The following is a 14,057-nucleotide window of genomic DNA, read 5'->3' on the forward strand; positions in this document are numbered from 1 at the left end:
CGCTGGACCAACAGGAATGTCTGGCCTGATAACCTCCCTCTGACCTCTGACCTCAGCAGAGCAGCCTGCTGACAGGCACACTTTCCAAAAAAATCATTTCAGTTCCACTGTTGGTTCATGACCTCTTTTCTTTCCTCTCTTTGGCATAGTTTCCTCTTAAAAGATCCAAAAATTTATGTGAACAATAACACCTGACTGCTGTATGATAATAAATGGATGGTAAACTCTCTTCAGTAAGCACTCTGCTGTTAAAAGCTGTAAAGTAATATTCACATTTTTAAAAATGTGAATATTTTAAGAAGCTTTAATGGAGTCGTTGAGATGAGGGGAGTCCTGAAAAGAACCTGTAATAAACTATGAACAACAAATTACAACCATAGATGCCAAAAAAGCAGCGTAACGTACAATAAATAGGTTTTCAATTAACTGCCATTTCTCATTCATGTTCCTGGATGGAGTAAAAGTTGCTGCTGGAGTCAGAAATTCTGCTAATTTCAGACTGAAATCAAGCTATAATTTCTTTTATTAGCTTTATGATTATCCATCCATCTAATGTCTGCACACCTAATCCTCATCAGGGTCATGGGGGCGGAGCCTATCCCAGCTGACTGAGGATGAAGGCAGGAGACACCTGGACAGGTAACAGTCTGTCACAGGGCTACACATAGAGACTAACAATCACATTCACACCTACAGACAGTTTAGAGTCACCAGTTAACCTCAGCATGTTTGTGGACTGTGAGGAAGCCGGAGAACCTGGAGAAAACCCACACATGTACAGGAGAACATGGAGACTCCATGTAGAAAGATCCCGGGCTAAGACACAGATCAGTCCTCTTCAGTTTGGTGCAAGTCTAATTAATTCACTTTTTGTGTTAAGTCGTATACTTTATAATTCTTCATACAGATTAATAAATGAACTGTTGGTTCAGCTTCTAAGATTCTCTCCAAACCCTTTCCCTTTTTCATCGTAGCTGTCATACGTTTGGCATTGATCTTTGGAAGCACATATTAAGGAGGTTTTTATGATGAATCTTCAGATCACCTTCAGAAGCTTCTGCTCTGTTTTTGTGCAGCAGCTTCAGCCAGCAGGGCGGCAGCTCTGCAGGACTCACAGCTCCTCTGTGGGCAGAAGAGCTGAACTCTGGATGACCTGCACACAAAACACAGCACACACACACATCCCTACACAGCACACACACACCACACACACACACACACATCACCACAGAAATACAACAAAGTCTTTGATTTTAATCATGCTGCTGCTTTTTTTACTTTTGGTAGTACTCACTTTAATAAATAAAATGTTTGACGATTTCATTCTTAGATTCAAACAATTTCCAAAATACCACAATTATCACAACTGTGATGTTTTCTCACTTTTAAGAAATGTACTCCAAATATGAGATTAACACATATTCACTGTTATTCTCTGTATAATTCAGTGAAATGGTTAATACTGTTTACTTTTGGAAACATCTAGGAGAAGAGGAGAATTCATTCAAAGTGAAATTAGTCGTTCATTTTTTTTTTGCACAAAACATTAAACAAAAATGTGAACAAAAAAGGATAAAATGAAATAAAGTAGAGCACTATCAAGCATATTTATATTTCCTATTATTACCAGCTGTTATGAGAAGAAGTGGCAAGGCATTAAACTGAAACAAACAAATAAAACTTCATTTTACCTTCAGAATGACTTAATAATAATAATAATAATAATAATAATAATGTTCTGTTGTTGTTGTGAAAAGTGCAGTCAATAAATGTTTCTCTGAAATGCAGATGACAATACACTAACAATAAATTATGGAAATGAATAATGTTATTTGGTTCACAGTCTATTTTTTCTTGCTAAGTTTCTGTGAATTAATAAAAAATAAAAATGTAAATGAATACAGCGTGTAATGTTGCAGTCCACCCTGAAAGAATGTGAGGATATTTTCCTGTTGCACATAAATATTCTTCAGGCGTGATGCAGGGCTTCAGACAGACAGGAGCTCCTTTTTCTGTTTTCCAGACGTCACTGAAACCTTCTGGCTGCATCTCTGGGTCTGAGTTCATCAAACTGTGCAGAACAACAGATAAGAAAGCTTTAAGAGCCACCGTAGTCACAGTGAAAAGGTTTTCTGTGGAGTCTGAGCATTTATAATCATTTGTCAAGTGCAACAATATATAGAATTACCAACATTCTAGTATTTGATGGTAGTAAAACAAATAGATTGCATTTTTTTCTGCAGAATATAATAAAGAGAATTGAGTTCCACATTTATGATGCATGATGGGAACCGCAAATTAAGCCAATGTCAGCTTTATTATTATTTGTTTGCAACTGAAAAATCAAAAAAGAAGTGAGAAATAGGAAAAAAAACTAACTACAAATGAAAGAAACATGCTTGTAAAAATAATAAGAATTTTACACTCGTCTTTTGTTTAGTATTAGATCTTCTCACGAGAAAATAGCAAAAAGAATCTCAATAGGATGACAGAAAAAGCCTTATTACTTTATTTACTTATAATATATATACTGCAAAGTCAACTATTTAGCCAAATGTAGCTGAAATATAGCCTTAACTTCCATTAAACAAGAAAAAAAATGAATATCTACATCCAAATGTAGTGTAAATACACACAGATTATTACTGTCTAAAATAATGTAAAATAACCAATTATTATAGGTAATAATTACAATATTAGAAGCAAAAAGGTATGAACAAATTCTACTGACAGATATGACAGTGTGTCATCACCTGGATGACTAAAAAACCTTCTATTAGACACAAAAATCATAAAATGAGTGTAATCTGGTGTCAGGGCCACTTAAACACGTACAGCACACTTTAGTTATTATTGTAGCGTGTTCATAATCAGCTGATTGTCAGTGTAAAATGTGTGTTCTAATTTTAAACTGTTTGATTCATAATCTCTAAGAATTTGTAGGATAAAAAAAACAGAAATTGTTTGACGGCAGTTTGTAGAAAAGCAGAAACACGATGAAACTAATGTCCAATAGAAATACACACTCTCTGCCATCTGGCTCCAATCAGTCACACACACATGAACACACATGAACACACACACACACGTACAGTAGCCTTTAATAAGGTTTTAAGCTTTTACCTTCTAGAAAATAGATTTTCACCTATCTTTGATCAGAACTCAGAGTCTGACTGATCGCTTGGCTGGTCAGAAGAAACACAACATGCAGAGACTGTGTGTGTGTGTGTGTGTGTGTGTGTGTGTGTGTGTGTGTGTGTGTGTGTGTGTGTGTGTGTGTGTGTGTGTGTGTGTGTGTGTGTGTGTGTGTGTGTGTGTGTGTGTGTGTGTGTGTCTGCATGTGCTCTCATCTATTTGATTGAGACTCTGAACTCTTGAACTGCAACCACACCACTTTATCTTTCACTGCTCATTGTGAGGGCATGAACACACACACACACACACACACACACACACACACACACACACACACACACACACACACACACACACACACACACACACACACACACACACACACAGAGAGAGAGAGAGAGAGAGGCAGACAGGCCTGTGTTGAACTTGAGATGAGTTATGGAAAGGAAAACAGAAGTTTGGGGTCAGACCTCATGAGGTCACCCAGAAAGAATCTCCATTCATTCTCAAGGACTCTCTGTCCTTCTCTCTCTCTCTCTCTCTCTCTCTCTCTCTCTGCCTTTCATTGTTTCTTGTAGGGATGTACTTGTAGAAATTTGGGAAACCTGTGAAAGACAGTAATAAAAAAAAAGCAATGATCAAAATTAAATCAACAGTGACCGAGATAGTCTGACTTTTATTCCTGAACCTATCCTTCTGTAATGCAGTGCAGTCTCTCTTTGGTGCTTGCAGCCACCTATAGGTTTTCTCTCTCTCCTCCAATTTATAAATGGCAGTGCAGGCTGTTTTTGGAAGCAACATGTAGTGGTTGTTATGATGGAAGCAAAAGCAGAAGTGAACTGATGTAGTTACAAAACCCAAAAACTCCACAGTGGGAGGAGGTGGGGTGGATGGACGGGTTGACAAAACATTGGACTTTAAAGGATTTGTTGAGGTTCATTGATGTGGGGTTGTTTGATGGACTGATCCACAGTCAGTGGTCTACATAGAGTAGATGGTGGTTGGCATGCTCCAAGTCAGCATGTCCAGTTTAGTTCAATTGTTCATCTTAAAGGCTATCTAATGAAAGGGTAAAGCAGTGAAGATAGCTCCTATTTCTTTGGTGGCTAACATACATTTTGCTGCTGAGTCCATCCAAAACAGTACACTGCTTAGTTTCTATGGTTGCATTAATCCTTCCTTCTCTAAAATGTGGTGTATGGGGAATACAGTGGCTAAGGGTAACCCCATGTTAAAATATATCTGAATTACCCCAGTAATTACCCCAATAAAACTGTCTTAAGCATGTTTATGATTGCAACTATTTTAACCACCCTGACCTTTCGCTAATGCTAATCAAGTTGATTTTGTGCCAAAATATGAATCGTGTTCTATTTTCTAATATCTGGGATTGTTCCTGTTCATCATATTTAGAGGAAAAGGCAAATAATATCTCTTCAGCCTTGACCACTTTTATCCCCACCGATTCTGACTGAAGTGGTGTCGCTTAAGGACATTTATCAGACTTCACACAGCTCCGTCTGGAGATGCAGAAGGCTTCACAAGACTATTTTCAGATCTGTCAAACTGTTCCCTAGCACTTGTAAACAGATTTTCATGTGTAACACTTTTACAGCTGTGGTTTACGAAAGAGGATTCTGACCGGAGCAGGAACTTACAAGAGTCAGTCAGAAAACAAGCGTTGGACAGGATGAGGTGTGGCCATGGAGGAGGATCTGAGTGTTTGGAAAAGACATAAAATGACAACAAAGCCATGTCAAAAAAACAAAAAACTAAAATGAAGACTACACAATAAAACAAAATGACAACAAAAAACACAAATAATAATACCACAAAGAGACATAAAAAGATCAAATTGATGACACAAAACTACGGAGACTACAAAGCACACAAAATTACCCAAAAAACACACTAAATTACCACAAAACACACTAAAGTACTAAAAACACAGTAAATTACTTAAAAAACACACTAAATTACGAAAAAACACACACTAAATTACTTAAAAAAACACACTAAATTACGAAAAAACACGCACTAAATTACTTAAAAAACACACTAAATTACCACAAAACACACTAAATTACAAAAAAAACGCACTAAATTACCACAAAACACACTAAATTACCTAAAAAACACACTAAATTACCACAAAAGTGCACAAAATTACCACAAAACACACTAAATTACCACAAAAACACACTAAATTACAAAAAAATGCACTAAATTAACAAAAAACTAAACTAAATTACCACAAAACACACTAAATTACCAAAAAAGCACACTAAATTACCACAAAAGCACACTAAACTTGCCTCAAAAACACAGTAAATTACCACAAAAACACAGTAAATTACCAAAAAACACACTAAATTACCACAAAAGCACACTAAACTTTCATCAAAAACACACACTGACTACAAAATAAAACAAAATGGCCAAAGATACAAAATGACGACAAAAAGACATTAAACTAAGAAACATAAATTGAGCACAAAATGATGGCAAAAAGACAAAAATAGTACAAAATGACCGCAAAATGACCACAAACAGACAAGAAAGACCACAAGATGACAAAGGAAAAACTAGCACAAAGACCAGAACAAAACAAATGACCACAAAAACATATAAATCTACCGCAAAATGGCAACAAAGCACACAAAACTACTGCAAGACACAAAATGATGACAAAACTAGCACAAAGACAAAATAGAACGGAATGACCACAAAAGCACACGGAACTACAACAAAAACACACAAAACTACCACAGAAAGATCCAGAATGACAAAAAAATACACAAAATTACAATAAAAAGGCATAAAATGTACACTGTGCCAATACTAACGCATTCATGTGTTTTCGTGACGTACAGCTGAGCTGCATGCAGAACAGGCATCTTTGGACCAGCAGAGAGGAGGCGATGAAGATTAGCAGGAGGAGGAGGAGGAGTGTGTGTTTCCATGTTTAGAGATCCCAGAGGCTCTCCAGAGGTCAGCAGGTTGGTGAACCACCCGGAAAGCCGTGTTACATTCCTCACTGTAGGCCTGCCTGTAGGTGTGTGGGTCATTCAGAGGCCATGCTGCAGGGAGAGAGGAACGGCTGCTATTGAGATGCATGAAGCTCTCTGTATGTTGTCTGGTGTCAAACATTGTTTTCTGGGGAGTCAAACATTTCATTTACATGATTCGTTCTCTTCTCTTCTAGGCTGATGTTCTGCAGTGTGGAAACAGGGATTTAATTTCACACTCTGGATACTTCTAGGAAACGAAATCTGTAAAAACAGCGTGCAAATATATAGCTTCAAAAACGTCCCCCAATTAGTCTGAAGTTGTGCACTTGTTGAGAAATATATATGCTGAGTCAAAATAATTTATACTAATGGAACACGATTTTAGACAATTGAGCTAAAGGGCAAAGAAGAAATTATATCAGGCTTCGGATACACAAACAGCAGTTGTTAGTGGGATTTAGTCATTGAGAATTCAGAACTCCGGACTGCCAAGACTTCAGGAAGGAAAGCACATTGGAGGGGAAAGTACTTCAATGAGCCTTAAAAAGCAGCTTCAGTGGTTGGAATCCATCATGACTGGTGGAACCAGGAAGCAAGCGACAGAAAAGGCTGGATTAACCCTGTAAGACCAAATATAGACAAGAAACATGAGCAAAAAAATACATTTTTATAGATTTAATTATATATATATATATATATATATAATAGAGAGTCATATTTTTTTAAATTAAACACAGCCGGCCTCAAGTTTAAAACTTCTAGAAGAGAAGCTGATGAATGGTACTGATTGGTCTCTGCAATCAACAAATCACCCTAAACTGGACTTTCCAGGCAACAACAAACCAACCAAAGTATGCTGAGGTTCTCTCTGGGAGTGACCAGGATGGATAGGATCAGGAATGAGGAAATCAGAGGGACAGCACATGTTAGAGGCTTTGGAGATAAAGTCAGAGAGGCCAGACTGAGATGGTTCAGACATGTCCAGAGGAGAGAGAGTGAATATATTGGTAGAAGGATGCTGAGTTTCCCACTGCCAGGCAGGAGGCCTAGAGGAAGACCAAAGAGGAGGTTTATGGATGTGGTTAAAGAGGACATGAAGGTAGCTGGTGTGAGAGAAGAGGATGCAGCAGATAGGGTTAGATGGAGGCAATTGATTCACTGTGGCGACCCCTGAAGGGAAAAGAAGAAAGGAAAAGAAGAAGAAGAAGAACAAACCAACTAAACTGTAAATTCAGTCTTGTGTTCCTCCATCAGCTCCTCTCTCCTTCTAAAGAGGACCAGAGTAGAATCTAGCAGCTGCCCTCGGCTTGTTGTTCAGTAAATTAAACCTAAATTAATTCAAGAACAGGATGCTCATCAGCACAATTCTGAAATAATGAGGGAACCTTTTCCCCAACAGACTGTCCAAATCAGGAAACAGACTCACCTCTCATCATCTCTGTGGTAAACATGTACACACATTTTTAATTAATCAATTAACCACAAATCATTTGACAATAAGCCTGCCTGGTTCGGCATCTCAAGAATTTGCTCAGTTATAAATCTAACTTTTGTTTTTTGGAATTTAATTATTTTTAATACTTCAAAAGTAATAATGTTTTGACACAGTGGGGTACTTAAAATATATTTGTTTATGTCAGAAACTCAAGAATAAATCAGTGTGTTTCATAAATGATTCAGTTTAAGAGCAAAATAAATTCACCTCTTCAGCATATTGACAGAAGAATATTTAATTGAGGTAGCTCAAAGTAGAAAAAGGTCAGACAGGAACATGATTGGGAGTGTCTTTAAGGCAGCAGAACTAATAAAACTCAGTCAGTCTGCTCTCATCCAAAACAACTCATTATTATAACATTATTAAAAAGTCACATTATAATCAGTTCACAGTAGAGGCCGGCATTAAACCCAACAACGTTACACACAGGAAGACATTCACTCCTGAACCATGTTTACACCATCTTTTCCACAATCTGTTTTAATATTTGAACTATTATTGGCTCTGCAGAAGTCACATCGGAGTAAAAAGCATTTCTGTACAGTGATGTTGTCAGGTCACCCCGTTCACATTCACACATTCTCCCATCATCTATAATCAATAACCTAAAATGCATCCAATAATTTACTCTCAAGGGAAGAGACGGGCAGTAAAATATAAACTCCTCCTCAGTTCAGTCATTTTCTTAAATCAAACACACTCCATATTAACCTGATTCTAAGCAACACGTCTGACCTGTAAACCAGGCTGCATGTCATCATCCATAAAACCTGAGGGAACCTGAATATTCTAGCTTTTTTTATGTTACAATCACTTAGTGCAAAGACCAGAGCTGCATGGGAGGAAACACACACACAGAACAACACTTAAGACATTCAAAAATAAAAAATAGACTGTAAATTTTCAAAGTAAAGCAAAAAATAGCGACAATCATGAAGAGGAAGATGTGTTTTTGCCATCAGAGGCTCCCTGTTTTCCAGATAATAAGGCTCATTTGTTCAGGCTGGTGTAAGAGTTAAAGATGGACGTAGCACCGCTGTGCATCCCCGAGTTCATGTCCATCAGTCAGGAAGGCTTTCAGGTGAGGAAATATGGGGAAAAAAGTGAGAAAAGTCACAAAACATCAGCAGAAATGTGTTCTATCCACCTAAAAAAAAACCAAAACCAGTCAAGATCTACAGTTCAGATATCAAATAAAGATGTCAAAGTGCATCCTGTCATCATCATCATCATCATCATCATCCACCAGATGCTGTACCAATCACTTGATGCTAAGCGTCTTGAAAATAAGAGGTGCGAACTTTAAGACTCCTGAATTTTTCTTAAACATTTTAGTTTCTTGCAGTTGTGAGTGATAAACACCTTTTGTGATTGACTGTAGGTGAGCTCCACCTGAGCAGAAACATTTCAACCTTTCTGGCTTTTGACCCATTAATTAGTAAGTATTCGTTTTAAAACAAAAAAACACCACGCTGTTCCTCAAAGGGTGACAGTGAGTCACTGCAGGACCACCATGTTTTGCTTATTGTCCAGTAAAGTTAATGTTTTATGAACTCTGAGCAGCTATTTTGTTAATTTACAACTCACTGACTTGTACATGCACAATTTCAGCATCTTTTTGGTGATTCTGCTTCACCTTTCTGGACAAATGAGGCAAAAAGAGCAGTACTATAAATCTAACATAAGTAATGTTTACCATCATAAATCATGGAAATATGGGATGCAAAAGTTTAATCAGTAACTTTGCACTCACTCAGCAGCAGAACTCGATGCTGAAACTCTGGAAGTATTTCTGCTATCTTACAGTCTCCATGTTTGACATTATATCTCTGTTTTGGGCTGATCATAGTAGGAAGAAAAGCCGCTGTTTAAAATGATCCAGACAGTTCCAGTACGTCTGGTTGGTTTGCTATCAGCTTTTCTCCTCATGATGGGCTGAGGACGCTACAGTGACTCATTATTGACTTTTTAGGTGCAAAGTGATGCAATGAGATGGGACGGGTTGGGGCTAGCTGGTTAGCATCCAGACCTCAGTAGACAGCAGCACTGATGTCTTTGATGGAACAGCAGACGACACATTAAGTTTATTTTTAAAATGTTTTAAACAAAAATACCGACTTATAGCTCCTTTAAAAACAGAATATGCCCTAGATGACCTTTATGACCTTGGTGTAGATTTTATGGGAGGTGTGATTAATAATAACAACTCATTATTGGTGTTTTTCAGGTTGTTTTGTTTGAAGAAGTTCTTAAATGTTTGAAGGAGGTCACAGCATAATATTCTGCAAACAGATATAGCCTAGACCAGGGGTGTCCAACATGAGGCCCGTGGTCCAGAAGCGGTCCTCCAGAGGGTCCAATCCCGCCCTCAAAGTGGAAAAATTCCAGAGAAGGCATTAACTGCAGATTGGAAATTAGTAAAACTATAAATTTTAAATAATTTCTAGACCATGACAAGTTGTTTGACCACAAAGTTAACCACTAGATTATTCAGTTCCAGGTGACTAAATGTTTTGTGTCTTTGTAGGTGTTCTGATCTGGAAGTCGTAATGTCTAAATGATAAACTGAAAGTTGATGAAATGTAACTTATTTTGCTTAAGAAGTTGCAGGTTGTTCATGATGTTTTGTGAAAAATATAATTCCTTAAATGTGAATATTTTGAGAATATACATTTTTACACTAAAACAAAAGAGAAAATGTGGAGTTGTGGTTATTTATAAGTTATTATTCTGTGGTTTTACTGGTGACTAGAGATCAAACTGGGCTGAATGTGGACCTGAACTAAAATGACACCTCTGGTCTAGATTTGTGTAACCAAAACATTTTGACTCACATAATCATCTTGTGACCCAATGAGGGGTCTTGAACCACAGGTTGGGAATCTATTGTACATGATTCAAAGCAGAAATGTATTTTTGGTTTGAGATAATTTTCAGTCTGCAGAACCTATTATTATTAAATCATTATTATATCACAACATACACAAGTCATTTTAACTCATGACAGTAGCCTCCTTTTATGCCGATGCTGCAGTCCAGATGTGAGCTAAATGAGTCGCTTCCAGCTGCAGCATTTGTAGATCATGTATCTGAAGACCCCACAGAAGCAGCATTTATACCAAACAGGAAACATCTGATTGAGGTGTGTCACAAACTAGTTCCTCCAGCTAAATGTGCAACTGCAGAGGGCCGTAAGGAATTCTGGGAGATGTAGGAAATCAGCAGCCGAAGCAGATTCTGTCCGTTAAAGGCGCATTTCCTCAAAGACGCTCTGAATGGAAGAAGAAACGCATTAAATAGTGGATCACCAGTCACGTCTACGTTACGTCTCCGAGCTCGGGGACGCGCCTGGAGACGTGGACGTGGAGGAGTGGTCGGTGTCCTCCAGCTCTTTGCCGCCGGTACCGGAGGAGGAGGGGCGCGCGGTGGCGGAGGCGCCCTCCCGCTCGCGCTTCTTCTGCTTCATCCTCCGGTTCTGGAACCAGATCTTCACCTGCGTCTCGTTCAGCTCCAGCGTGGCCGCGATCTCCACGCGGCGCGCCCTCGTCAGGTACTTGCTGAAGTGGAACTCCTTCTCCAGCTCCGTCAGCTGCCGCGTGCTGAAGTTGGTGCGCATGGCGTTGTTGTTCGCGCCCGCGAGGCCGAAATCCGAGACTTTGACTGGATGGAAGGAGATGGAGAGGCTGTTACGCACTGGTTTTACCAGCTTATTCTATTTATTTAACTAAGAAATAAAAAGAAATGCGCTTTAATGTGAGAACAAAGAACAGGATGAAGTGTTCCTGTGTATAAAACCAGTTTGTCCTTGTTTTAAAACTGCACTAAACACTCTGTTCCTTTTACGCACAATCCCATTTTTCTGTTTTGTGTTTTGTTACGCATTGAGTTGTTCATCATGTATTAATTAATCAATTTAGTGCTAATCAGGCTAATTAAACTTGCTTTGTCCTAAACCAAACTATCCTTTTTTCTGTTGCTATTTTTCCATTATCTGCAAACCAACACATCACAAATAAGGAGGTAGAATTTAAACCAAAATAAGAAGCTAGAAAGAATAGAAAAAAACAAAAAAGTGGCGATAAAAGACGAAGCTGGAGCAGAAACGTGTCTGAGATGGAGAAGCCTGAAGGAGGAGGAGGGGTGTTGCTTTAAAAGATAACAGAGCAGGACTTCCCAGGGAGAAATAAGCCGTCTGCTGCTTCCATTAGGACTGGGAGAGGAGAGATCAGACGTGGCTGACCCAGACCAGACCCGCTGTCTGTCTTCAGATATGAATGACCAGGGCTTAAAAACACATAAAGCTTTCTGGTTTTAACTCTTAAACAGTGTGGGCTGTTCAATTTGCATTCATACTTTCCTAAATAAACTATCCTGATGTAATGTTTCTTTATGCAGATCAGCAGTAAGTGAGCCGGCATTGTAAAAATAAAAAATAAAACGGTAAATGCGGTTCATTTTCGTTTTTTTTCGACCGAATGTTTTATAACCAATCTTTAAAAAATCCATTTAACATTTAAAAAAAGCTTCACAGTCTATTAAGTACAATGAAAGAACAATTTACTTTTTCTGTCTTTATTGTAGGGAATTGATAGCCTCTGTTTTGGAAATTAAAAAGTATTAATGCTTCTCTAAATGTGTGAAAAACAAGAAAAATGTTTGAATTTTTAACTGTTTGATTATCTCAGCCGTCTTGGAATTGCAAAGGCCAGCTACAAATACACAGCTGGAACACCTCAAACATGTTATTTCTACGTTTGTTTCTTTACTTATTTATTGTAATTGTAGTTTAAAAGTGAAATGAATCCAGACTTGAGTGATTAAGACAAGAACATTAGCATGAGAAGAGCTGACATCTGGAGAGAAAACTGAGGCCTGCGAGGAGAAAGGAAGCGACAGTACAGGATAATACTAACGATAAATCATAAAATAAAAATGTAAAAATGATCTAAACTATTTTATTTCCTCTCCGATAAGAGCTCTGTTCTGAATGTTGTGTGTCAGCCTGCGGGCTGCATTTCCTCTCATTAAACAACCTCCTGTTTCTGTGGGTTTTGTGGCTCAAACATGATTCATGCTATCAGATAAATAATGAGAAATGCAGACGAGGCCACTGTAACACATCTAGTGGGGTTTCCTCAGTTTACAGATTTAAATAATAATCTATTTAATGTATTTTAAGGGACTCCATGCTCATCCTGACGGTAAAATCCTCCAAACGTAACCCTCACCTGTCTTCGGTGGGTTCCTCTTCACCTTCATCCAGTCGAAGGTCTGGCCCTGCCCGGCCTGCTGGCCCTCCTCATCCTCCCTCTCCCGGTCCTGAGACACCGGCAGTTCCCCGTACCCTCCCCCGTGTGGCAGTCCCAGGTAGCCCGCTGCGTCCAGGCCCCCGCCGACCTGCTGCGGGTACTGTGACCCGGCCAGAGCGCCCTGAGGCCCGCAGTAGGCCCCAGCTAGGGCCCCGTAGCTGGGCCCGGTGGGGGCCGAGCTGGGGAAGGTTGATTGATGATAGTAGGTGGAGGCCACAGACTCCTCCACGAAATACTGCGGGTGAACGGAACTGGGAGGACCCACCGAGGGAACGTACTCGGAGTTTGTGGCGCACGCTTGAGCCGCGTAGGCCCCGGTGTTCCCGCTGGCGGTATTATAAGGACACAGTATTCCGCTCTGCAGGCTCTGGTTCTGGTGGAGGTTGAGGTGGTGGTAGCTGCTGTGCTGATGCTGCTGCTGGTCGTGATGAGGAGGAGGATGCTGATGATGCTGACTCGCTCCTCCGCCGCCGGTGTCCTGCCCGGTGCTCCCGTACATCCGTCCATCCGTGCTGTAACCGGCTCCCCCGGCGCTGCTGTCACCTCTCGTCCCGTTAACGGAGACTTGGGAGCCGGTGAGGCCCGCATGGAAGGCACCGGAGGTCACCGGGAAGGCCTGGTTCTGCTCCAGAGGGAGGTGGTGGTGGTGCAGGTGGTGGTATCCAGATTTAGGCGCAGAGTAGGCGCCGGTCCCCGGTCGGTTTACAGATGGAGTATTCCACAAAGGAGTTCATGTTGTCCATGCAGACCGGAGGCACCGTGGGGCTGTAGGAAGTCTCCACGCTAATTCACAGCAAGAAACACGAGCCCACGGATAAAGTGGTTAAAAAATGTAGAAAATAAAAATCAAAAATCGAAAAATTCCATTTAGAAATACTTCCAGGAATATACACAATAATCTGAAGTTTATTTTGATATAAACATAAAAATAAAAAACAAAAATAGAATGCTGTGTTGGTTAAAAAAGATTGCGTAAAAAGGTGAAAATTTCTGGAAAATCAGGCTAAAAATAAAATGAAAAGCAGCAGAAACTTCCAGATCAAAGAGGAAGCTTCACGTCTCCAATCCAGAGACACACATGAATAATGTGCTCTACTGTGGTGTGTG

At 39.5% G+C, this 14,057-nt stretch overlaps 1 protein-coding gene across 1 annotated transcript; it reads right to left on the reverse strand.

Moving 5' to 3' along the window:
- Positions 1–10,714: 10,714 nt before the first annotated feature.
- Positions 10,715–13,693, reverse strand: LOC110952400 (homeobox protein Hox-B1a-like). The gene is given in 3 exon segments (XM_022195925.2): positions 10,715–11,301; positions 12,870–13,653; positions 13,655–13,693. Coding segments are annotated over 3 exon segments (1,161 nt in total). The 3' UTR covers positions 10,715–10,963.
- Between the last annotated feature and the right edge of the window lie 364 nt (positions 13,694–14,057).

This window comes from Acanthochromis polyacanthus, chromosome 2, assembly GCF_021347895.1.
Source record: "Acanthochromis polyacanthus isolate Apoly-LR-REF ecotype Palm Island chromosome 2, KAUST_Apoly_ChrSc, whole genome shotgun sequence".
Classification (NCBI taxonomy): Eukaryota; Metazoa; Chordata; class Actinopteri; family Pomacentridae; genus Acanthochromis; species Acanthochromis polyacanthus.